Below are 23,996 nucleotides of genomic sequence, written 5' to 3'. Positions count from 1 at the left end.
CTTACCTGCCCATGGAGGTGGATCCCAATGCAAGCACATGGCACTGGCTTCCACAAGACTGAATGTGAAGGCACTCCAGAAGCACTGAGCTGAGGATTGCCAACACAGATAGCATTGGGCTCTTACCATTTTCACAGTGGCTTTGTGGCCCAGTGTAAATTCTACTGCTCTGTGCAAGGACAAAGGACACACAGAGAGGCTACAGGAGCTGCCAGCACCATCAGCACATGCCACACAGGCTGCAGGAAGGACTAGAGAGAGCTGTTGAGCTGCAGTGACCTGTGTGCTGAATTCAGCTGCCTCTTGACAGCAGGAGCTACAGGACCAGGGAGAAGGAGGGCAGAAAGAGTCTGTAGTTTATAGGAAGCAGCAGGGATGTAGAAAGAGACCATGTCTTCTCTGGAAGGAAAAACTTGCTGCCTTGGACATGCTGCGGTGTTGAGTGAGCAGGGGAAATGTGCTTGAGAAGGGGGGTTCTTGGCTCAGCTGTAGGGGTGCTCATGGGAACTTCAGCCAAGTGCTTTGAAATTAACTGTTCTTGTTTCCTGTCTGGGAAGAGCTGTGCCCTTAGGAAATGGGCAATGCTTTGAATTTAGAGGCCTTGTGTCTAAGCTAACTTCTCTGATGCCAGAAAAGGAGGAGCCCAGAGAGTGTGGGGTTGAGCAAAGGGAGTGCAGCTGAAGGCTTTGTCTAGGTTACTATTGTGTTCTGCAGTAATTGAAACACCTGCATAATTGTGTTTGAAGTACTTAAGGTGAAATTAATGAACAATTTATGAATAAATAATAGGAGGAAAGATTCACATTGTGGCCATAAACATAACTTTGGATGAAGTTCTTAAACTTTCACCATTGTGTGTTGGGCTCTGTAGTCCCAAAGAACAACCAAGTGGCTTTCATTAATTTTTATTTTCCTTTTACCATGCAATTTGCACTGTTTGTCAGGGGTGGGACATTAGTCCATGGAGTGGTGGGCACCTTTCCTTGTTCAACCCTTGTGTGGAATTCCCTTCTGCCACCAGTCTTTGAACCTGGGATATAAGGGCTTCTGCTGTCCCCGCTTCCTGTGAGAATCTTGATGTGTTTCAAAGCCCCGCAGGAGAGAGGGAGAAAAAATAGAGGCAAGCAAATATTAAAATACCTGAAACCTTAACCTGTAAGACCTTAACTAAAAAAGAGGGAGCTTCAGGTACAACATTTGCTGTTACTGATTCTTTTAGGAGCTCCCTATCCATGCTCTAGTTTCTCCTTTGGCTTATGCTTAAAGGAGTAAGAGCAACAGAGAATCCCAGGTTTGAAATTTTCCATTGTTGATGTTGCTTTGGTTTAGTTTTTATGAAAGATTTTTGAGGAAGACACTTTTTCCCCTCATTTTCCTTCACGTTATCGGTGAAGATTTTTTCTTTTTTTCTTTTTATTTTTTGTTGTTTTGTTTTCGCTTGTGTTTTTAACTATTTTTCCTTTTGTTGTTGTTGATTTTTCCCCTCTTTGTTTCCATATCATAATTTTATTTTTAACTTTCTGTCTTTATTCTACTCCAAGTACTTTAACTTTTAAAGCTTCTGTTATGGTTCACTGTGAATTCTGCTTTTGACCTTTGAACTTTTGCAAAATCCTCTTTCCCAAAACACACTCACCTGATCTGATTTACAGTAAATCTGATTTATTTTACTTTTATGATGAGGCATGCAGCCTCATTGGTCAGGCTGGGTTTAGTGTAGTTTTTGGCAATCATGCAAAAAACCCCATCTAAAGGACACCTACATGTTCTGGGTGAAGAGTAGAATGCAATTCTTTCATATCAGAGAAACTAGAGAGTGATTTATCCATGCAAACATAACCTGTATTGCTAAGAGGTTGGTATTCCTGTCTGCACTGACTAAGGTGTCATAGTATCAAGGGAAAAGATCTGATAGAGATCATCAGTTAAAGGTTTTCTTACAGGAATGGAAACAGGGTGAAAGTTCTCTCTTTTTAAGACAGTTTTTTCACCCCTGTCTTTCTGCAAATGATCTGTTAGTAATTTAGAACATGCTAGTGAGCCATATGTCGTGTTGCTGTCATGAAGCAGGTAAATAAAAGATTGAATTTTCATTTCATTGAGGTTTTACATAGATTGCCAGCAGAGGAGAGTGGCTGGTGGGTAGTGGCTGGTGTGTACGTAATCAAAGTACACATCTCTGGGTGGGGCTCTGAGCAATCTGATCTAGTGCGAGGTGTCCCTGCCCATGGCAGGGAGGGTTGGAAGCAGATGATCCTTGAGGCCCCTTCCAACCCTAACAATTCTATAATCTCACTGATTTGGTGGAGTTTTTCTTATCTCACTGCAAATGTGAGAAGAGCAGGGAATTTCTTGGAAATAAATTCCATCTCTTCTCCAGCAATGCTTTTTTGAGCAAGGCTGTCTTTTAGAAACTCTTTCACAGAGCCTTTGCTGGCCATTTTAAAGAGGAGATGGCTGTGTGTGGCATCTTGCTGTGACTACAGAGTGGATGGTCACTGTGTGCAGGGGCATAGGGCAGAAAGCAGGTACACACCCTGTAGCAGGTATCACTCCCTTCCTCCCCAGCTATATGTACTCCAGCACAATTCACAGTGTGGCTTAGGGTGTATTAGTTGTGGGCTGTGAAATAACTTCCTAGGAATATCAGCATTTATCAGTGCATTAACTACAGTCTTCTGTCCCCCACTGCTATTTCTGAGATAATTACAAAATATAACCCAAACTCAAATGATGTAAATAAGTTTAAAACCCCATGAGCTTATAATGAGAGCTTTCTGGCTGTTGCTATGTTTTGGAGCAATACATTGTCCAAGATACAGCACTACTATGATGCATTAAACTAATATATCATAAGAGTGTCATAGCTTTGATGATGTATTAATGTAATATATCGTTAAGGTGCCATTGCTCTTATGATGCATGACTCAAAACATTACCAACTGGTTGAGTTAGCACACAAGCACATCTGTGTGCATGAAGTAGTGTTTCTATAACTACAACTACAATGAAACTTAAAAAAAAAAAAATCTTTCACATGCAAGGACAAGTTAGGGAGATCTGAAAACCAGGGGTTTCAAAAGAGAGGGTTGAACTGTGTGTGACCAAAACCTGAGGTTGGAGCTGCATGCTTTGAAAAATCTTTGTCTGAATGTACAGAAAATACAGGGAGGGGAGGAGAAACTGCCTTTAGTGGAATCAATGGCAAGTTTTCATTCCTTTTCAAAGAGTAATGTGATATGTGCTATAATACACAAAGCAGTTCATCATTTTTCTGAAATGTCTTGATGTGATTTTTTTTTTTTCAGAGTACTTTTTGCAGTTTGCCTTACACCTTGCAATTTGCCACAATATTTTCTGGGGAAATTAGGTAGAAGAGGTTTTATGCAGACAGAAAAACTCTTTTACCTTGGCTTTTATTTTTTTGCTATTTTTTTTGTTGCTGTGTATGTCAGCTATTTCTGGTTTTAGAAAGAGAGTAGGATAGGTTCTGGTGAGCTGACCAGAACCATCTTTCAGCAAGGTTTCTTTTTGCCACACTTCCAGACATATCCACTTTTGGACTAATGTTGGAGAAGCATTCTGAAGCAAACTGAAAAATCCCCCTCACTCTGAACTTGATACGGAATTTGAACAAAAGTCATTACAAACCATGTTAAATACTTATGATGATGTTAAATACTCATCACCTTGGTTTCTAATGAAAGGCTTTAGGTGTTAAGTGGGGCTTTATTCTTCTTGCTTCTTCAACTGCACTGTCATGTGGTGGATGTTATTGGCTGCATGTATATCTGAGTGGACTGTATTTGTTGCCTGCTTTTATTGAAAATCCAGCTCACAAATGCTCTGATCTTGCAATGGTACATAATTACTAAATTTAAATATTGATATTTAACCTAATTATTCTCTCTTTCTCTTTTTTTTTTTTTTTTTTTTTTTTTGCCATTCATAGAGTTCAGTGCAAGGTTTGTCTCTTGAGAATTTTTTTTCTTTCTCTACCATGTTTAGAAACAGAACAGAGGCAGATGTAAGTTACCATTATTTGTTGAACCCATTGAGTTCAGGAATATTTCCAGATGCTAAAAAATCACCTTTCCAGTGTGAATTGCTCTTTTGGTCTTTATCATGAGAGGCCTAAAGCATCCACTATAAAAATCTGGATTTCTCAGGTTTCGCCCCAAGCACTATTTGCAGAACTTTGCCCACATTCTTACAGCACAATATCTTGACCACTACATGGCATTGACATTGTTAGGGTTAAGTGGGGAGGAGATGGTGGATGCTCGGACCTTTATTCAGTGGCCTTCATCTTCCTTTGCCATTCAAGAAGCCCAACCATAGCAAGTACTGAATTTTCAGGAGGTCTTCATGAAGGAGTGTGTCCAGCAGATTGAGGGAGGTTCTCCTCCCCCTCTACTCTGCCCTGGTGAGACCTCATCTTGAGTACTGTGTTCGTTTTGGGCTCCCTAGTTTAAGAGGGACAGGGACCTGCTGGAAAGGGTCCAGCTGAGGGCTACGAGGATGATTATGACACTGAAGTACTGCCCTATGAGGAGAGGCTGAGGGTCGTGGGGCTTTTCAGTCTGGAGAAGAGAAGACTAAGAGGGGATTTAATAAATGTTTATAAATATCTGAGGGCTGGGTGTCAGAAGTGGGGGGACAGGTTCTTCTCACTTGCTCCCTGAGATAGGACAAAGAGCAATGGATGTAAGCTGCAGCACAGGAGGCTCCACCTCAACACAAGGGGGAACATCTTCACTGCGAGGGTCACAGAGCACTGGAACAGGCTCCCCAGAGAGGTTGTGGAGTCTCCTTCTCTGCAGACTTTCAAGGCCCAACTGGATGTGTTCCTCTGTGACCTTAGCTAGATTGTATGGTCCTGTTCTGGCAGGGGGGTTGGACTCGATGATCTCTTTGGGTCCCTTCCAACCTCAGACATCCTGTGATCCTGTGACTACTTCACAGTCATTGCAGAATTGTTGACCCAACCTGTATGGCAAGATCCTACTACTGGGCAGTTTTTAACTGACTGTACACAGCTGAGATTGGACCTCCAGCTACGCCAAACATAACCTGGAGAAGACAGTGGTGAATGGTCTTGCCAGATACTGTGTTACAATGCATTCACAGTGCTTAGCAGACTCCTTTTTCTCTTGGCTTCATTGTCTGGTATTCTGACACTCTCTGTCGTAGTTACTGCCATGGTTCAGTTCTCCTGATTCTGTCACCTACCATTCTTGCTTATTTTACTGGAAATTATGATGTTACTGTGTATTTCAGGTATCTGTCATAATAAGAAGCAATTATAGTTGACATTACCAGCAAGGGATGCTAAAACAGATCTGTATGCATAGGTTTGCATCCCTTCAGGCCAACAGAGCAGTGTTTTGTAGCATGAAGGCTGGTATTTTAAAGTGATGTTGCCATATCCCAAGATATGGCTGGTTTTGTGTAACATTTTTGTCTTACTTACAAAAGCCTAGATGAAGCTTGAAGAAAATCTTGGGAAGCTGGTTGTGAGAAGTAATTTCTCTGTAATAAAATGTTATGAGAAAAATTGTATTTAAGGTACATTTCTTTGGATATTTTTGAAATTGGGATTCCAGCAGTGGGCTCCAGCCTCTGCAGCAGGACTGTGCTCTGGCTGCTGCATGGGCCTCACACCCTCCTCCCTTAGGCAGAAAGGGAATTTAGATTTAGGTTCTTTGGTAGCACAGAACCACAGACTTGCTTGTATTTAGTTTGGGAAGCCATAGATATTTTCTGCCAACCTGTGCTGTACTGGAGGAGTGCTTTGTTGGCTGAAAGTTCTAGGAGAGATTTTTACTGTAATGATTGTCACACTGTTACTGATGTGGAAACCAGAGACAAAAGATACAACCCCCCCGAACCTTTCCCAGTGGTTTCTTCAGTCATGATGTCTTCTGCGTTTCTTGTTGACTTTGATGGCAGCTCAAGTAGCATAGCTGAGGTTGTTGTGATAGGTCATAGGCAATTCAAGAGTCTGGCATATTTTGTGTTAAGAAGCAGTTCCTTTCACTCTGGTTTCACAGATTAATGTTTCCAAAACTTTTGCTGCGTGATGATTTCCTTCCACCCATGGCTCTCGGCTGCAGGTGGGCACAGTCAGACTCTCCTCACTGCCCCAACCGGTGCTAGGGAAGCACAGACAGGCAGTCTCCTGAGGGGACATATCAGAGCAGAGGAAGGGGGCAGGGGGAAGAGACTGGTGGCCTCTGTGACTCCTTACTTGGAGATGTACCTGTAGTAATCATAGAATGGTCTGGGTTGGAAGGGACCTCTGAAGGTCATCTAGTCCAATCCCCTCTGCAGCAAGCAGGGCCATCCTCAACTAGATCAGCTAGTCAGCAGCTGCACTGGGGCTTGCACATTGGCCAGCTAATACCAAATTTTCTAGTGATGGCTACACTCCATTTAAAGCTCAAAAATCAAACCAAAGTGATGTTGATGGCTACTGAGTTAGGTCTGAGCTAGGCTTGAGCGTTTGTGGTGCAGATAGGTGGGAAATGAACAGGACAAAGGTTAGAGGAAGAGTGGGAAGCACAAATTTTTGTCAACTTTATAAGGAATATTGTCTCATTTTTGAAAAGAAATTGTGTAACTGGTATGTTTCAGTTAATTTGTCTGTCTCCACTCCAAGGCTGCAGTGGATTTGGAGAGTGAATGCTTACAAAATCTGTGTACAATAGTACTAGTACAATGCAGGGTCCTGTCAAATTTCATAACATAAAGCCGTTGATGTCAGTGCTATTTGTACATGCCAGTGTCCTAAGTACCATTACAGCTCTGAGAGTGGCAGTGTGTGGTCTTCCTGAAAATGTCATAAGTTATTATGCATATTATTAGAAACTGCCATGTACCCCTCTTTAAAAAGAGAGGCTGGTCTTGGAAATCAGAAGAGCTCATTTTTTTATCTATTAGCTACACAAGGAGTTCCTTATAACTATAACCACTGACCCAATGAGCCAAGCACCTCCATCAAATGTTTCACTTAATGATGTCTTTTAGTACAGTTCAGCAACCCAATAGACAGAGTACCTGCATGGTGAGCTAAATGCCTCCAGCAGTAAAACTTCCTGTGCATCAAGTGCTGTGAAAATGCTCTCCTGTGACTCAAGGAGTTTTTTTTTTCCTTTTTTTTAGTGCAGCTTAAAAGAAATTACAGAGTAGCAAAACAAATCAGGAGAATCATTGACCACAAACCCACAGGTAATAATCAAAGATCGATGTGCTCAAGAGAGATATTCATTAGCGTGTCAATATCACCAAGCACATCTCTATGCCCCCAAATTCAACAACAAATACAGAATAGACCTTGTCTTAAAATAACTACTGAGTGATTGTTCTCTTAAATATAGTTCAACTTGGGTCGCTTTTCTTTTTCTTTCTAATTTTTTTTTCCTTTCTTTTTTAATGACTCCACGTAATCCTTCTCCCTCCTAGCTCTCGCAGAAAAACACACTCTGGGATTGATTAGCTGATGGAGTTTACATTTTGCAGTGCATTAGAGTGACCGGAAACCAAATGAACTGTTATGTGAATGGCCTATGGAAATAAACTTTTGTTTAATAAAGTGAGCAATTTTCAGCTTCTTTCCCTGCTCTAATTGGAATTAATTGCTTGTTTACATTTCTGTTGTGGCTTTTCATGGCTTCTCATAAAGCCTTGCCTTTTAACTTTTCTGTTCTAACAACTTATCTGTGCAACAGGTCTGCGAACTACCTTTTAACGGTTCAGCCTGTAAAAGGAGAAATATTTCCATCAGCAATCTCATGTTGGTTGTATCCATCATACATGTGCCATGTAAGTGTAAACCAGCCTGGGCTGAGGCACAGATACCCTTTTGTAGTTTCTGAGGTACCTGGTGCCTGTAGGAATGAAGCATGGCAAAGGTCTAAAACTCAGGGTTTTAATTTCTGGGGAAGTTCAGAACCTTAAGATCAGTTTTGCAATGCAAGCTCAGTTTCTTGGAAGAGGGCCTACTTAGTTTTATGTTAATAAAAGATGTGTATTTGGCTTTGTGTCAGAAGTAGGAATTCAGAGAGTTTGAAAAACCTTTGAAGACTGTTACAGCTGTAATTGGTGTGTTTTGTCTTGGGTGGAGAATCTGAGAGGTTTATTTCTAGAATATACACTTTTAAGGGCAGGAACTGTTACTCATCTGTGTTTGGAAAGCAGCACCAACACAATCTGGGTAACGATAATACCACAGAAAGCTGAAAGAACAATTAAAGAGTGGAAATAATGACCTAGGGGAGGAACAGTTAGCATGCTGGCCACTCCACATTGTGCATTTGAGAAAATCAGAGGGGAGAGAGAGACCAAGAGAGTTGCTACAGAAGCTAATATTCTCAGAAGCAGCACATTGAGATCTCTGCTTACGTTTGATTGAAATGATATCAAACAACTTGGGGAAAAATCCTTTGAAACAGAAATAGGGAATTTGTCCTCATTTGTGTTTCCTCTCAGGAGAGCTTGCCTCTTTTTTTAGGTTCTTTCTCCTTCCTTCTTTAGCACCTTGGGACATGGGGAGTCTGTCAAAACTCCATCCCCAAAACTAGGCTTTATTTGTCAATGCCAGGAGACATGCACAAAAGCTGCCTGCTAAATCCCACCTCTCAAGGCTACCCTTCTGGAGCAGCCTGGGTACCCTCGAGGCAGCCAGTCTCCCTCTACAGTGGATAGCTACACTAGTAACACCTCACATCCCGATGCCACTTATCAGCTCTTCCTTGTGTTTATTAAAGGTTTTTAAATGTTATTGTGACAAATGATCATGTTAGTGGAACGGGGCAGGATGTAGGTCAGCCTCAGTTGTGCGTTACAGGTGAGAAAATAGAGGCAGGGCATCCCAGGGATTTTCCAGGATTACAAAGGAGTTTGTGACTGAAGAGAATGAGGGATTCCTGGGTTGTCTGCTCTGCATTTCCAGGAAGCATCTCTCATACAAACTGTACCATGCATCTAAGCCACACACAGCTCATGACTAACAGGTCTATTGAAATAGATTATTATTATTATTATGATTATGATTATGATTATTATTATTATTTAGTATTATAATCATTTATTATTGTTGTTGTTGTCATTGTTATTGTCATTAATATTATTATTATTATTATTATAATTTATCTTCAAAAAAGAAAAAGATGCAATGAGACTTTTTGCTTCTTTATCTTCTGGAACATCTCAAGTATGTCTGTGCATGCTTTGGAATGCACAGGTTGTTTTTATTTGCATGTTGTTTTTATTTATTCCCCCCCCCAAAAAAAATAATTCTTTAAACTACAAACAAATTATAATTTTCTTCCTGGCTACATTAGTTTGTATTGTATTACTTAGGGCTTTCATGACAAGGCATGAAAACAAAGCCAAATAACTACAAAGTAACTCCCAGGAAGAAAGCAGGGTTTTTCTGGTGTCCTTGGCATCCATTTTATCACCTTAAAGCGATCACTTCCTTTCTGAAGGGTTTTGTTTGTTTGTTTGGGGTTTTTTTTGCTGTTGTTTATTTGTTCTGTGTATATTACTTCTGTCTGTAGCTCTTCACATGAAATCTACTTCCAAACAGTGCCAAAGTATTAATGTAACAAATGAGGTGTGCAGTAAGTTGGGGGTGAAGCTTACAGTTACTAAGTGATTCTTTAATAAATTCAGTTATAGTCTACAGATTTGTCCTTGTTTGATACAAGAGCTGCCCAGGGCAAAAAAAGGACAGAAAGTATTTTACCCCACAGGAGTAAATAAAAACACTCCCACAGAACTGGAAGTTAAATGGAAAATACTATTTACAAAAGTAACCAGAAGTACAAAAGATAAAAATGCACAAAGGAAACATATACACAGAATCAGCCTCGGCCCAGTTCTCCACCTGGGCCAACCAGGCCTCACTATGCCTTAACCAGGCCAAAACCTTCTCCCCCACACTCAGCCTCAGTAGGCCCTCAGTAGGCCAAACTGCCATTGGCCTCAGTAGGCCCTGTGGCATAGCAAGAAATTATCTTGCTGCAAAGGCCACAGAATGGCCACCCTCCCCCACAGGCCAAAGAGATAACACTGGGAGGAGGGAGAAAGAGAAAGAATGGGCTGTGAGGTCTGCTTGTATAGGGATTGCAGGATTATGGGATGGAATAACAAAAACTAGGATATCCTGCACCTCCCCCTGGACTGTCTAGCCCCTGGAGGACTTTTTATCTCTATGGTAGGACACTTAGTCCTCAACCTATAATGATATTTGAAAATAGCTATTTTCTTCACAACTCCCGCACCCAGTAAATGGACAATGACTCTGTGTTATTGATTACTTCCAAGTGCATAGTTGTAGAGCAGCAGGTAATCTCACTCCATCTACCTGTCCATTCACAGGCTGTGCAGTGCTCACTGGCAGTGAGTGCCCCTTGATGGTCCCTCCTTGATGTTGTTGCTCCATCCTGAAAAAATGCAAGATGCTGTTGATGCTGCTCCACAAGACTTCCTCAGCACACCAGGTGAGGCACCAGGCAGTTATGACAGCAAGGAAAGGTGTCTTTATTCTGTTATACCAGAAAGTACAGTGGGTTTCCTTTTTAGTTTCCTTTTTTTTTTTTTTTCCTGCAGGATGTCCAAGGGGTAAAGTTGTGGCAAAGTTTGGAATATATTAAAAAAAAAAGAGAGAAAGCAAAATTTTGTTCCCTTTTCTCTTTTTGGCAAGGCCTTTTTTTCTTGATAATGTTGAAAATTGCTAAATGTGTTGCTGGAGAAAAAAAAAAGTCTGTCTTAATTTAATACCAGTCCCAATGCCGCTCCTCTGTTTAGATTGCACTATTAATGTTGATGTGCTGTTTGTGAACTAAAATGCTTGGATGTTTCCTATTTCCCTCTGAAAACATTGTTTGGTAAGAGTTGTTGATTATTTAGGGCTGTTGAGTTGGTCATTGTAAACCAAGACATGGACTGACTGGTGACCTTGTCTTGCTTTTGGCTGGGGTTACTTCAGCCTGATCTGAAGCAACTGGTCCAGCAGATGCTTTCCTGTTTTGACACTTGTGGTCACTTTGCTACTTCAATACATGCAGACAATATTGTGTCCTTGACTTTTCCCCCTTCCCAACATATAGGTAACTGTCCTGAATATTTTCATGCATTTGATAAAGCTGACTTGTGAGATTTGTGATACAAAGAAAAGGAAAATTAAAGCAGAAGTGTTTAACATGAATTGGGGTGGAAGGAATCTGAGTGTTACAGAAGGAGTGGAAAGGCAGCAAGAGGCTCAGGTGAAGAATGAGGGGGTCTGTCACTGCGAGCAAGTGAAAAGGATCAACTGGGTTTTCAGTAATGTAAGTCAGCAGAGAAGGGAGACTGAAAAAAAAGAAAGAAACAATAATTGTGAGGTGCAGCCCAGAATCCACTTCTCCAGGGTCAGCACCTCCTTCAGCTTCAGCATCTGAGGTTCTGCATTCAACAACATGCAGAATTTGGTGGGAAGGTTGCAATTGCAAATCTGAGTGCTGTGGGACTCACAGGAATACCTTCTTAGGAAGCATAGGACATCGCTGTAGAATATTTCAGCTGAATTTGACACAGTTTGTGAGGCAGCAGTAGTGTTTGATTTTTAAATAAAAGCACATTCCAATAATAAGCTTCTGTTTTCACAGCGTGAGTTGAATGAATTGATTAAACATATTCAATCAATTATTCCATGCCATGTTTTCCTCTGAAATTTATATGCATTGTAAAATAAAACTATGTTTATTAAATGAAAATTAAACCCAGTATCACTTAGTGTGACAGGTCCCTAAAATACATAAATGATAATTTATGCAGGCCTTGTTAATACTTCAAAGCAATGATAATAATCCAGCAGATTTTATTTATTTATTTTTTCTTTACATTAAAAGTGAAGAAAAATTAAATATTTATGAAACATAAATATCCTTGTGTCTCCACCATGTCCATGTGCTTCCTTTTGATTTTCTTCTCTTTTGGAGCTATTCCTCCACTCTTACCTCTGTTGCTTTCTGCTGTAGTTGATGGACACTTGCAACACTCCATATTTCTCACTGTGGAATTCAAAGGCAGGCCATCCTACAGACCTTTCCTTAACATACAGCTTTGCTATAGGAAGAACTCTGAAGAACTTCCCTTCTTTGATACATGTGGATCGATTACAAGTAGCGAAGAGCAGAACAGCTATAGTGATATAGTGCAAGATCACCACAGTGTTGATTAGAAAGGGCCTCCCACACTCTTATTCTGCTTACACCAGTGGAAGGGCACTACTGTGAAATAGGGATTGAGTGGCATGGATGACTGAAGCTTGGTGTCCCCAGGGGGTGGTGCCTCATGAAATATTTTTTGTAGGCACAGAAGTACTGCGCATTTGGATGTGCTTCAGGAATTCCCACAGGTGACATGTGGTGTGTGTGCATGCATCTGTAGGCATGCCAGCAGCTACTGAATGGCCGCCAGCACTTTCTGTTTTACAAACAGTGACTAGTTTGGGGTCCTTCCCACAGACACACTTTATTCCCTCTGGTGCAGAGTCCTTGTTTTACTGTATAATTGCAACTGACAACCTGGATTGGTAGTATCCACTGAACATTCGGCAGCATCAGTTGCAAGGTGATTGACATGAACGCTGCACAGGGAGGCTCTTGTTGAGTGAAGGTTTTGGTTTGCAGCATCTTGATAAACAATTGGCGTTACTGGAAGGGTCCTAACATTCTGAATCTCAAAATAAGAGTCATTTCTTTTACAGGGACCTTACTGATCCTAAAGCATAGGAAGAGCAAGATGTGGATGGCCAAAACTGTGACTCCAATGTTAGGTTTTTCTGCTGTCTCAGACAGTACTTTATTACTTAACACCAAGGCAGGGCACCAGTGGTCTGAGCAAGGTACTACAGATGAGCCACCAGGAGTGTCATCGGGAGTTTGCATTCCACCATCTTGCTTTACTTTGTGCCTGAATTACCCGCTTGGGTGTGCACAGCACAAGCATGGCACAAACTTCCATCAGCCTGGTAGTTAATATAGGACTAAAGGGAGGTTCCGTGAATAGGAAATAGCAGCCAGGATCTTCTTGGGCCAATGTTGAAAACTCACCTAGTATTGCTAGTCCAAGACTTCAAGACTGTCAATAAATTGAAGAAGATCTTTTTCTGCAGAGGAGCAAAAATAAGAGGCTTGGAAAGTGTGTTCGATGAAGGGAAACTCTCTCTTGTCCCACTGATGTGTGCTGGACCAGGTTGTATCTAGCTGCTACTGTTGCTCTCTTCAGCTTAAGTCCACAGACATCAGGGTAGGCATGTCTGTCTTCCATCTGAGGGTCAGGCCTTTATCATTTAGCAAAGATTTCTCATATCACTGGTGAATCGCCATTAGAGAATGAACCTTTTCTCTACAGGCTTGCATGCAACTAAAATTGCTGCACTGGCATGTGTGGGCTCATGCCAGCATCACAGGGTTATATAGCTCTAGGACCTGATGCCTCTAAATGTTTATCTGTTATTTTCTTGGCTTGCTATTAGTTTAATGCTCTCTGCCTGCCCTTGCAAATTTTGGCAGATGCACCTCTATAGAAATTCCCTGGAAAAAAAAAATCAGCAGCTATATTGGGGAAAGTAGACATATTGTTAGAACTTTGGTGATGTATCTAGATTATGGGCTTCAAATTAGGGGTTAATAAAAAGTGTTATTCAGTATTCCAGGAAACTGTCAAGATCACTAAGTATTGTACTGACTTGACCTGTGTTACATTGAACTCACTCTTTCCATGTTTCCAATAAAAACACAGCAGATTGTTCCAGAACCAGTGTGAAACTCAGTTAAAAATAAACCCTTCTGATAATTCAGATGTGTGGTGCATGCACTAAATATATCACCCAAAAAGATAACTCTAATAAGGAAATCTATCTAAAATATATCAACCCTGAAATCTCCCTTGGGTCTTACGCAAAAATCATGTTTTTTGGCTACGATTCCTGAAAGTTAAAATAATCCTTCTTCACTTGTAAACCACCTAATCCTATTTGGTTTACTCTGTTCTTATTGCAACACTGAACCAGCTTTGTTTTTTTCAAGCGCAGGATTTGTAAATAACTAATTATAGCCCTGTTTTTTCCCCTTGAAGCATTAACATTTGGCACCTCAGAGAACAACCCTTTTTCAGCTACCAGAGAGTTCAGGGGAAGTGGTGGACTCAGTCTCAAAACAGTAGGGTACTGCTGACAAGCTCTCTTGGACCACTTCACCTCCTGCTCTCAAGCAGCAATCAGAGGAGCCAGAGGGCAACTTTAGGAAAATGTTTTTCTCTAGTAGCAGTAACATCTGCCTCCTTGGCAGCCTCCGCTGGCAGTTGTGTTGGAAGCTGTGGGTTTGCCCCTGGCCCTGCCGCCTATTTACATTGCTGAGAGGTTATCCTGAGCTCCACTGGATCCTGTTACCTGATTTTCTTTTGTTCTGTCATTTTCCCTCAGTGAAGCTTTGGCTTCTTAACTCTTTATGGGTCACACGTAGAGTGTGTAGTATGAGATGGAAGGTATTCATTTGAAAGTATTAACTGGAAATTTCCTTTTTTTTTAGGAGATTCAGCTTTTTTCCTGATCTGTTTAGCTGTATTTATTTTGCTTCTGCCTAGACAATTTCAGCATCACTCTTGCCTTTTCCTCTTCTGAGTAACTGTTTTTTGGCTGGTGCTTCAGTTCAGCGGAATGATGTTATTATAAAGACAATTGTAAAGTAATTGGCACGGGCATAGCAATATTTATTGAAATACTGGAAAAAAATAAAATAAGATTCCATTGATGATGAGAAACTCCTGGCAAGAACTGACATGACAATATGTATTTCACTGATACAGTAAGAGAACTTCAACTTCAACAAGTAACTCACTGCACATTCTAAGAGTTGCATGGATTTAAATCCAAGGCAGCTGCAGAACATCTGTAATACAAATAGTCAGACTTTACAGATTGTCTGTTTACAAACACAGAACAAGTATAATAAACCAGCCAAAGCCAAACCCTTTGAATTTTAGTCTGCTTTTACTAATATGTCCTGTAATCAGTAAGGCAGTCAGAAGTAAATGTCTGGTTGCAAAGCAGTTAACAATTAACATGAGGGGTTTGGGTTATTTTTTGTTTGTTTGTTTGTTTTGGGGTTTTTTGGGTGATTTTTGCTTTGCTCTCATACTTTGGGCAGTCTGATGGGATTCTTGGAACCACAGATGTGGGCAAAGAGATGTTAGTTTATTTGAAATAGTTTCCATTAAACAGTATGACAACTTGTTCTTTTCTTCTGCTTCCTTATTTTAATTCCCTTGTCCCGTAGATAGATAACAGTGCTGTGAATATAATTAGCAATAGTTTTTAAGCTTTCCCCCCCTCCGTATTCAGTGAGATCCTCTGTAGCATTTCAACAGGAAAAAAAAAAAAAAGAGAGAGAAAATACACAATGCAAACACTTGAAATGTGCTTTGTTGCCTTCCACACCATCTAGTGGAAAGTGTCCCTGCCCCACAGGGGGGGTTGGAGCTAGATGATCCTTGAGGTCCCTTCCAACCCTGACAATTCTGTGATTTCTGTGACTGTTTTTCTTTCAGAAAGGAAAAGAAGGACGACACTTGTCTTGTACACGTGGGTAAATGTATTTCACAGCCACCATCAGTTACCACCTGCATCTTTTAAATTCATTTGAGGGAGAGGGCTGCTGTTAAATAGTGTTGGCATGTCTGCTGTGAGTGGGATGGCTAAGGAGCTGTGTGTGGTTTGCTTTTGGTCCGTACGGCAGCGCATTGTTCTGTGATATGAGACAGTCATCTAGGAGCCACAGACACTCAGCTCTGCTGCATTTGTACCCTCTGCATGGACAGAACCTTAGAGCTGATTAATACAGGCAACTAAAACAGTGTGCTTTGTACTGATGCAGATGTAATTACTGATGTCTTTGGTTTACAATGTATGAATACTTGGCAAAAAAAGTAGGAGAAATGCACCTTTTCAAGTTCACACGAAACAGAAAAAGCTGTAACTCACATAATTTACAATAGATTTAAATAAACTACATTTAGGATTATGAAGATTTACAGACATTTAATCAAGTGAATGATCTTCATTTGTAAAGACCCTTATGTGTCTCTGAACTATGTTCCACTAACCTGAAGACATGCTACAGTAAACACATATATTTGGCTTCTTCATTCTGGCTATATCTTATATAAAGATGAAACCAAAGAACAATAAATTAGCATCATAATTGTCTACAGTGAAAACTATCATATACAATATAAATAAACTATTCAAAAGCCAGCAATCTTCATGATAAAAAAAAATTAAAGGATTGGGATTTTATACAGTTTCTACAAGTGATTGTGCAGCTGATAATCTCAAAAATTATAGTCAAAATGAAACAACCCTATTGATTTTAGTGTCTCACGACATACAGTAATTAAGTACTGGTAAAATAATTACCAATTTAAAAGAAACAATAAGGAAATCACTGCTCTGCAATTTTATCACAGTTTTTTCCCCACAGGACCTAAAGAATGTAAACACTATGTTTTTGTTAATGTTAGAGATTAATACTTTGTTTTAAACCTATGTTGATCCACACTTGCACAGTTACCTTTAAGTGTAATGAAAATAAGGCAAGACTCATAACTGTGGCACTACATGTTAATACTGATACCTTCATTTGGACAGAGAGAGAATTGTTTGTTCTTCTCTAATATTTGTTCTGCAGCAGACTTTGGCCTACACAGACCTAGCAGTATCACTCTTCACTCTTCTTTCTTTGCATGAAAGATCTATATTACCTAATCTCAAAAAGGAAAAAAAAAAGTTTCATTAGATGTTGGATATTTGACTTAGAATTTAGCTTTTTCTTTATTGGCTATTTGAAAGATAATCAGCTTCATGGCATCATCATGTCATGCAATTAGTTCTTCTATTCTTGCATCATTAAGTGCATTTTTTTATTTTAGTGTTGTAACATCAGTATTCGATGTCCTAAGAATTTATCTTTTTTTTTTCTCTTGGTCAAAGAAGTTCTTCTTTCTGATGGCTAAAATATCTCCATTTCCATTATTTGGAAATGGCTGTGAATATACAGCAGAGCTATCTTTTAGCCCCTGCCCTAGTTAGGTATATAGTTGAATTGGTATCTGGTATCTTAGCTATTTAATAGCTATCCAATAACAGCAGTAGAAGAGTGATACTGCCTGATAGAACAACATGAACACATGACAAAACAAACTCCAGGGCACAGTAAGGATGCCAAGCTAGCTGGATAACAGACTCTTCATAGTAGCTCTTTGCAGGCCTGAGAGACCAACAGTCAAAACCAGCCTCTTAGGATTTGGTGGCGATACTACAGAGCATGTGGCCTATGACAGCTCTCTCTTACAGATTGTTGAATGGATGCCACAGAAGAAGTAAGTGTTGGGTCCTTGGAAGGATGACAGAAGATGCTACAGAATGCAGTTTTGCATCTGTTAGAACTGTTTTAGAAGTCCTGCTATACAGTGAAGGAATTCAGTGCACACAAATTCCCCACTATCCTAGCTTGGTAATATGGATCAGTTTTTTTTTTTTTTCTCCTAAGTTTCTTCATATTGGCAATCAGCAGAGTTAAATATACAAGTATCATTCTGTCCTTTTTTGTATTGATATTGGTGATGGTATCCACTTAGTAAGTTCACTTCCCTCCAGTATAAAGTCCCATGTAGATTCCTTTGGGGCTGTGTAGCATATGATTCACAGTTTGCAATACAAATACCCTGATACATCACTTATTTACTATTAGTATTTGATTATTATACCATTTTGCAAAGTCTTAAAACCATGGTTTAATTAGTGTTGCTTGGAGCAGTCCAGAATATGTTGTTTGGGGTTTTTTTTCTTTTTTTTTTTTTTTTTCTTGAAAGCAGAAGCTCTAATGGGTATAATTTATGCTCTCTTTGCATGCAGCATTTCAATGAGAAGGTTATTACATGGCACATCCCCGTTCAGGTGTTTGTAGTAGAGGTATTCTTCGGCCTGCATGCTGATGGCCCGGATTTCTGGTAGTCGCAGGAGAAGCTGCCCAAATTTGTCTGTTTGCTGTGGGTAATTACACATTGTGTAGTCCAGCAGAGCAGCATTCACTTGTTCCTGAACACCTTCCACAAGCTGGAAGTTCTCAAGGTTTTTAACATCTGCATGATAACAAAATAAATAAAAAAGAAAGTAAACAACAAATCAGTTGCATCTGAATTCCTGTTTCCGAAAGCAGTGTTTCACTAAATGGATGTATTTTTTTTCCTCCTGACAAAAGCATACTTTACAAGCTGTTGAATATTCAGTGAACCCTTTTGCCAACTTTCCTGGGAAAATGATTACAGAAGAGCTTTAGCGGAGTGTCTTGTTGAAATTCTGCATATCCCTCAAATCAATTAGACACCAATGGAGTCTAAGCAAGGTCAGCTCTTTTCATAGCTTACTAAAAGAAAGGTTGAGGATTCCTTAAGTAGAAGACCATAATATATTGCTAGCAAATGAGTCCCAAGAGGAAGCCCTATCTTTAACCTAGTATGTTACACAATTCATATAATTCTGTATTAATTTTTCTGACCCAAGGTGAAATCTGTGTCCAGGGTATGATGTAGTTAATTCTAATAAAAAGTGACAGGGTTCTTGTTTCTGTTTGACATTTTCTAAATGATTCTGAAAGCCTTTGACTTGTCTAGCCTATGTTAATGAACCATCTGGTACACTCCAGTGACTGCCAAAATAATCTTCCCTACTAGAAACTCTCTAAAATATATATTTCACTGACTAATGACCTTTATAAAATGAAATCATTGTCCTTTGGGTGGAATAACAGATAAGAATAGTGCCCTTTAACCTCAATATGGTGTCTGAAATCCAACACTGTTCTTTCTGTTCTTTTTTTTTTTTTTTTTGTATTGGGCAACGGGGGCATTTACATTGGTAAGGCAGGTATAGTTTGTTCTCTTTGCCTCTGTTTGGTTATATTCTGTTCCTATACAGTGAATCCAAACTCTGGAAATGCTAGAGAGAAATAAATGCCAGTCTATTAACTCCTCACTTTTTGCTTCCTTGTGTAAAAATTTCTCTGATGGCATCGTCTTTCAATGTGTCAGGAGAATGCAGAAGTTATTCTAAAGCTTGCAAATTAGAGTGCTGCTATAATGCGGAAAGAGTGAGGTGATCAAAGTGCTCTTGCTGGGTGAACTTGTTTTAGCTGGTGTTTGATCATTTATACCATCAGTAGAGTGCTGCAACACAGTTTCTAGTAATGCTAAAACACGGTGATACTAGGCATAATTATGCTGTAATTCACGTGGAATACAGACTGCTCTTCTGCTCTTCTATGGATGTTCTTGGAGCACAGGAGAAGGGGAAATTGGCAGAATTTGGTTCATTGTAAATGCCAGCCTTTAATTGGAGGGGAAATGAGTGTTTTCCTTTGCAAAACAGGAACACACGTTGGTCCCCAAGTCCATCAGCAGCCTGGGAGGCTGTGTAAATTTGGTCTTACTGTACCTTTTCCTAGAAGTGCTTTAAATACAGCTAATACTGGTTCCTGCATATAACCACGTGCTGGAACATGAGGGAAATGCATGGAGGAGGCAAACATTTTCTTTAGGACAGCAAGAATGCCAAGGATCCCAGTAGCAGCCCAGGGCAGCACACAAAGCTTCCAGGGCTTGAGTGACAGGCTTCGAGCAGGAGCCTCTCTGGAATGTGCTGGCTGCCAGCTGCACTTCAGGTTCACTCTTGCATGAGCTGGACTGAGTGCTTCCTGCTGTGGCTGTTGCTGCCTGCCTCTTTCATGTCCCAGTTTCACTCTGAAAATGAAGCAAGAAGCTCCCAGATTTGTGCTGCTTGTTTGGGAACTGGGGACATCACCTCTGTCCAAATTTTGCTCACTGGCTTAAGGAACTTGCTAGCAATACTTGAATTATGATGGCTGTCCAACAAGAATCATCTGAACTTTGCATTATCCACAGTGAGGAGAGCTGGAAACTTCAAAGCTGCTATGCCTGGTCCCTTAGCTATTCAAACTCATTTATCCAAAGTCTTTTTGCTAGTGTCTCTGGAGATCTTTGGATAAGCATGTTTTCCTGGATTACACTGGACATTTTCTCACACAAATTACACCTGTTTATTATTTTATGTACCTACATACAACTACTAAGGTATTTTTGTAGTGAGTGTAACCTGGCTTAAAAAAAAAAGGGTGTTCTAAGCATATTTTTGTAGATTAAACTGTGTTAAATAGCAAGACAAAAATTTATGATTTTGGAATCAGAATTTGAAATTTTTTTCCTGTTAAAAATTCTTTAAATATCAGATTATTTTTTAAGAAACTGTTAGCTGATTCAACCCTCATTAAAAGAAAAGGGTATCTTTCCATTGTTGTCTGTTTTGAATCAGACTGTAAGATTAAATTGTGCTGACCTCCTGGAAAAGCAGGTTCATTCTTATTTTTCCTCTGTAAGTGTTACTGCATGGAATATGGATTCATTGGCAACATCAAAACATAAATTTTATAAAAAAATCAAGAAGAAACAATCTAAGAATTGCAAATTTTCTGTGGGGTTTTTTGTTGTTGGCTGGGTTTTTTTTGTTTGTTTGTTTGTTGTGGTTTCTTCCTTGCAAAAGTTATTAATTCAATGTATGCTTCACGCATTCTGTCTTCAGCTTATTTCTATTGTATTTCAAGTCAAAATGAGGCACAATATTTTATCTAGGTTACTCTCATGTAGAGGCTCACTGGCTTTGGGCAGTAGCAGGTGTATTTGTGTATTGTATGGGTGTTCCTATATGCTCATTTGCTATGTAGCCTAGCTGAATGGCATGGAAGTAGCAGAACTATGTGGGAAGAAGGTCAGTGCTGGTTTTCTTAACTCATTACTGTAGACAGTTGTTTAAGTACTTGTGCATGGCAGCATAAGCACTGAAGTCAGATGTAAAAATTAATTCAGTTAAGTCTAACAGTAAACAAAAAGTAGGTTTTGGCCTTATATACCCCATCCAGCCTGAGGATATGGTTGTAATGTCTTTCCTCTACACAAATTCTTGATAGTTGTGGTGAGGCTCAGCCCTTATAAACAAGATGTTATTAGTTAAGCAGTGAAAATACAGATAATTTTCCTGACTGTTTCTATATTTAATCTGATACTCATAGTCCAAATGATTACAGGTTAGGACATCACTACACAATTAATCTATGTGTAAATCTCTCTACGAGTGTGATCATAACAGTGGGGATGTAGAGGCAACCTTATGACCAGTTCTGTCATTTTGGAGTGAGTCTTCCTGAAGCAAGCAAGATTTTTGCATATAATTTTTGGTAAGTGCTCTCACCTCACATGTATGAACAAAAAATACTGAAGTAAAGCAAGTAAGACAAACTGAACAGAGAGAGAAGGCAAAGGATTGTGCTGAGATCACTGTGCAAAGCTCCACTGCAGTGCCTTAAGCTCTCACGTTTTTTGTGTTGTTAAAAAAGAAGTTTGCCAAGCACATAGTTGCAGTATAAGTTACATAGCTGTTTTTGAGAGAGAGAGAATCACAAACTCTTGCTCTACTAAAGATGAATCACAGCAACAAAGGGAAAAATGTGAGTATTACGTTATTTCCAGTAGGTCTAATATCTGCAGGTAGTAGAAAAAATGCAATACAGTTTTCACTTCTGGTACTTAGTAGTTAGCTGATAGCAATACAAACATCATTAAATAATAACTGGTTTGTAAGTAGATGGGTTTGGAGTTTGTTTTTGTTCCTGGTATTTATTATATAACTCTGGCTAAAGGTACGTGATTTAGTTTTCCAAGTAATTCCTTTTTGATAATGATCCTTCGCATGCTAATCAGTTTACTTGGTGAAACACCAAGCAGTGCTGGTGTAAGTCTGCTGAAGGCAGTGGTGTACAATGAGCATGAAATCTGCTGTTGATGTGTGCAGCACAACAGTCTTTTACGCCTTCATACGACTCTTCCTTCCTGTCTGCTCTTTCAGAACTGGAATGTCTCTTATCAATCCTTACATCGGTTAGTAACAATTTAAAGTACACATGTTTAAGCTTAATGCAAGAAATAATTTTCCAAGGTTTAAACACTTGTAAATTAAATGAGCAGGAATAGGTCTCCCCCTCCCACCCACACACCCTTTAAATCCTAGCAGCAAGAAAAAGCGTTTTGTGTTGCTACAGTAAGTATCAGTCTCTTATCTCTTCTACTTTATTCACTCAGGGACTAATTACCAACTTTTTACATGAAACAGCCTTACTGTGAGCTCACAGTGGGGCACACATCTTTTTCTATCCTTATTGGAAAGTAAACCCTTAGGTCTTCTGGAATATATTATATGTTTTACAAGACATAGCAATTGCTTTTCTGTCAAACAAAGAATTTTTGTTCTCTATAGCTTATTTCTGACGATTAAGACAAAAACAGCATTATAGTGTGTCAAGATCTGCTCTGCAGTCAGAGTAAAAATCTGCCAGTATTCCCAGAAATCCTCCCATTTTGATTATTTTCTCCATCTGCTATAAAGCTGTGCATGAAGCTGAAATTGCACACAACATTCAGCCTGAGGAGAACACTTTTGCATATTTTCCCCAAAAATGGGTCTGGTCTTTAGAGGGGGAAAATATTTAGGTTTCAGAGAGATTTTCTCCATCTCATATTCCAAACATGAAATACTGAAGATTTGGTGGTCTACTAATCTGTAGAGAGCTTCCTGTGGTCTGGGAATTTCAAAAAGAAAAATGAAACAGAATGAGAGATTTAAATTTGAAAAGTAGTAACTCCTTAGGAGCAGCGTAAATATTTCCCAAGGAAAGGCACTTAAATTCTGCTGCTTGTGCCTTTTATCAGCTGCTCTGTACATGAAAGGGTTGAGGAGGTGTGCACACAGCTCAGCTGCCTCTCTGCCTTTTACACCATTGTGAGTCCTGGTATTGAAAGGATGAAATAAGGTTGCATTTAGGCTTCTCTACGGGGAGAAATTTCTCACTTTCCTAAGACTCGAAACAGTCTTAGAGATACATCCAGGCAACAGGAATCAATACCAGCCCAGGGTTGAGCTTCCTCACCCTGAATGGACTGAAGAATCCCATCATTGAAGGACTTTATGAAAACCCAACCAGTCTCAAAGCTTACTAGCTCTTTGGAATGACTGTTAAACATGTAGGTAAAATATGATGTCTTAGAATCATAGAATCGTCATAGTTGGAAGGGACCTCAAGGATCATCTAGTTCCAACCCCCCTGCCATGGGCAGGTACACTTTCCACTAGATCAGGCTGCCTAGAGCCACATCCAACCTGGCCTTAAAAACAGCCAGGGATGGGGCTTCCACCACCTCTTTGGGAAACCTGTTCCAGTGTCTCACCACCCTTATGATGAAGAACTTCTTCCTAATGTCTAATCTAAATCTCCCCTCCTGTAGCTTGAATCCATTTCCCCATGTCCTATCACTACCCAACACCCTAAAAGTCCCTCACCAGCCTTCTTGTAGGCCACCTTCAGATACTGGAAGGCCACAAGGTCTCCTGGGAGAGTCTTCCAAACTCTATTAGTGATGGTATTTTTGGCCAGGATGGCCTTCAGGTTCATTCTCCAAGAGGTCTGTCTTTTCAGCCAGACTGCATAGCTTAAATAAGCAGCATTGCCTTTGCTTAGAAAGCTGTTGTTTTATTTATTGAAAGATACACTGTGTTCCTTCTCAGCCTCAAGATGGGATTACCCTCAGGGGTTTTGGTGTGAGGTCAGTTCCTGTTTAACCTTTTAAGGTGGAATATGTTAATTTTTATGAAGGTTCCCCCCCCCCCGAATATTTCAAATAAGAGGGACTACCCAGGAGGAAAGTGATGTTACCAAACCTTCCTCTATTTAAAATATAGCTTTTTCCTAGCTTCTTTGCCTGCTTTCTGCCAGCCTTGCAAACCCTCTGAGCTCCAGAACTTTAAAGACAAGTAGATTTTGACA

At 39.9% G+C, this 23,996-nt stretch overlaps 1 protein-coding gene across 1 annotated transcript in view; it reads right to left on the bottom strand.

Moving 5' to 3' along the window:
• Nucleotides 1-17,944: 17,944 nt before the first annotated feature.
• The window catches only part of NR5A2 (nuclear receptor subfamily 5 group A member 2), a 77,416-nt gene continuing 71,364 nt past the window's right edge, over nucleotides 17,945-23,996 (bottom strand). The window contains exon 6 of the mRNA XM_054384092.1: nucleotides 17,945-18,192. Coding sequence (XP_054240067.1) covers nucleotides 17,945-18,192 — 248 coding nt within the window. The remainder of the gene's footprint in view (nucleotides 18,193-23,996) is intronic.

Source organism: Indicator indicator, chromosome 10 (genome assembly GCF_027791375.1).
Source record: "Indicator indicator isolate 239-I01 chromosome 10, UM_Iind_1.1, whole genome shotgun sequence".
NCBI lineage: Eukaryota > Metazoa > Chordata > Aves > Piciformes > Indicatoridae > Indicator > Indicator indicator.
This window is presented reverse-complemented; position numbering and strand designations above follow the sequence as displayed.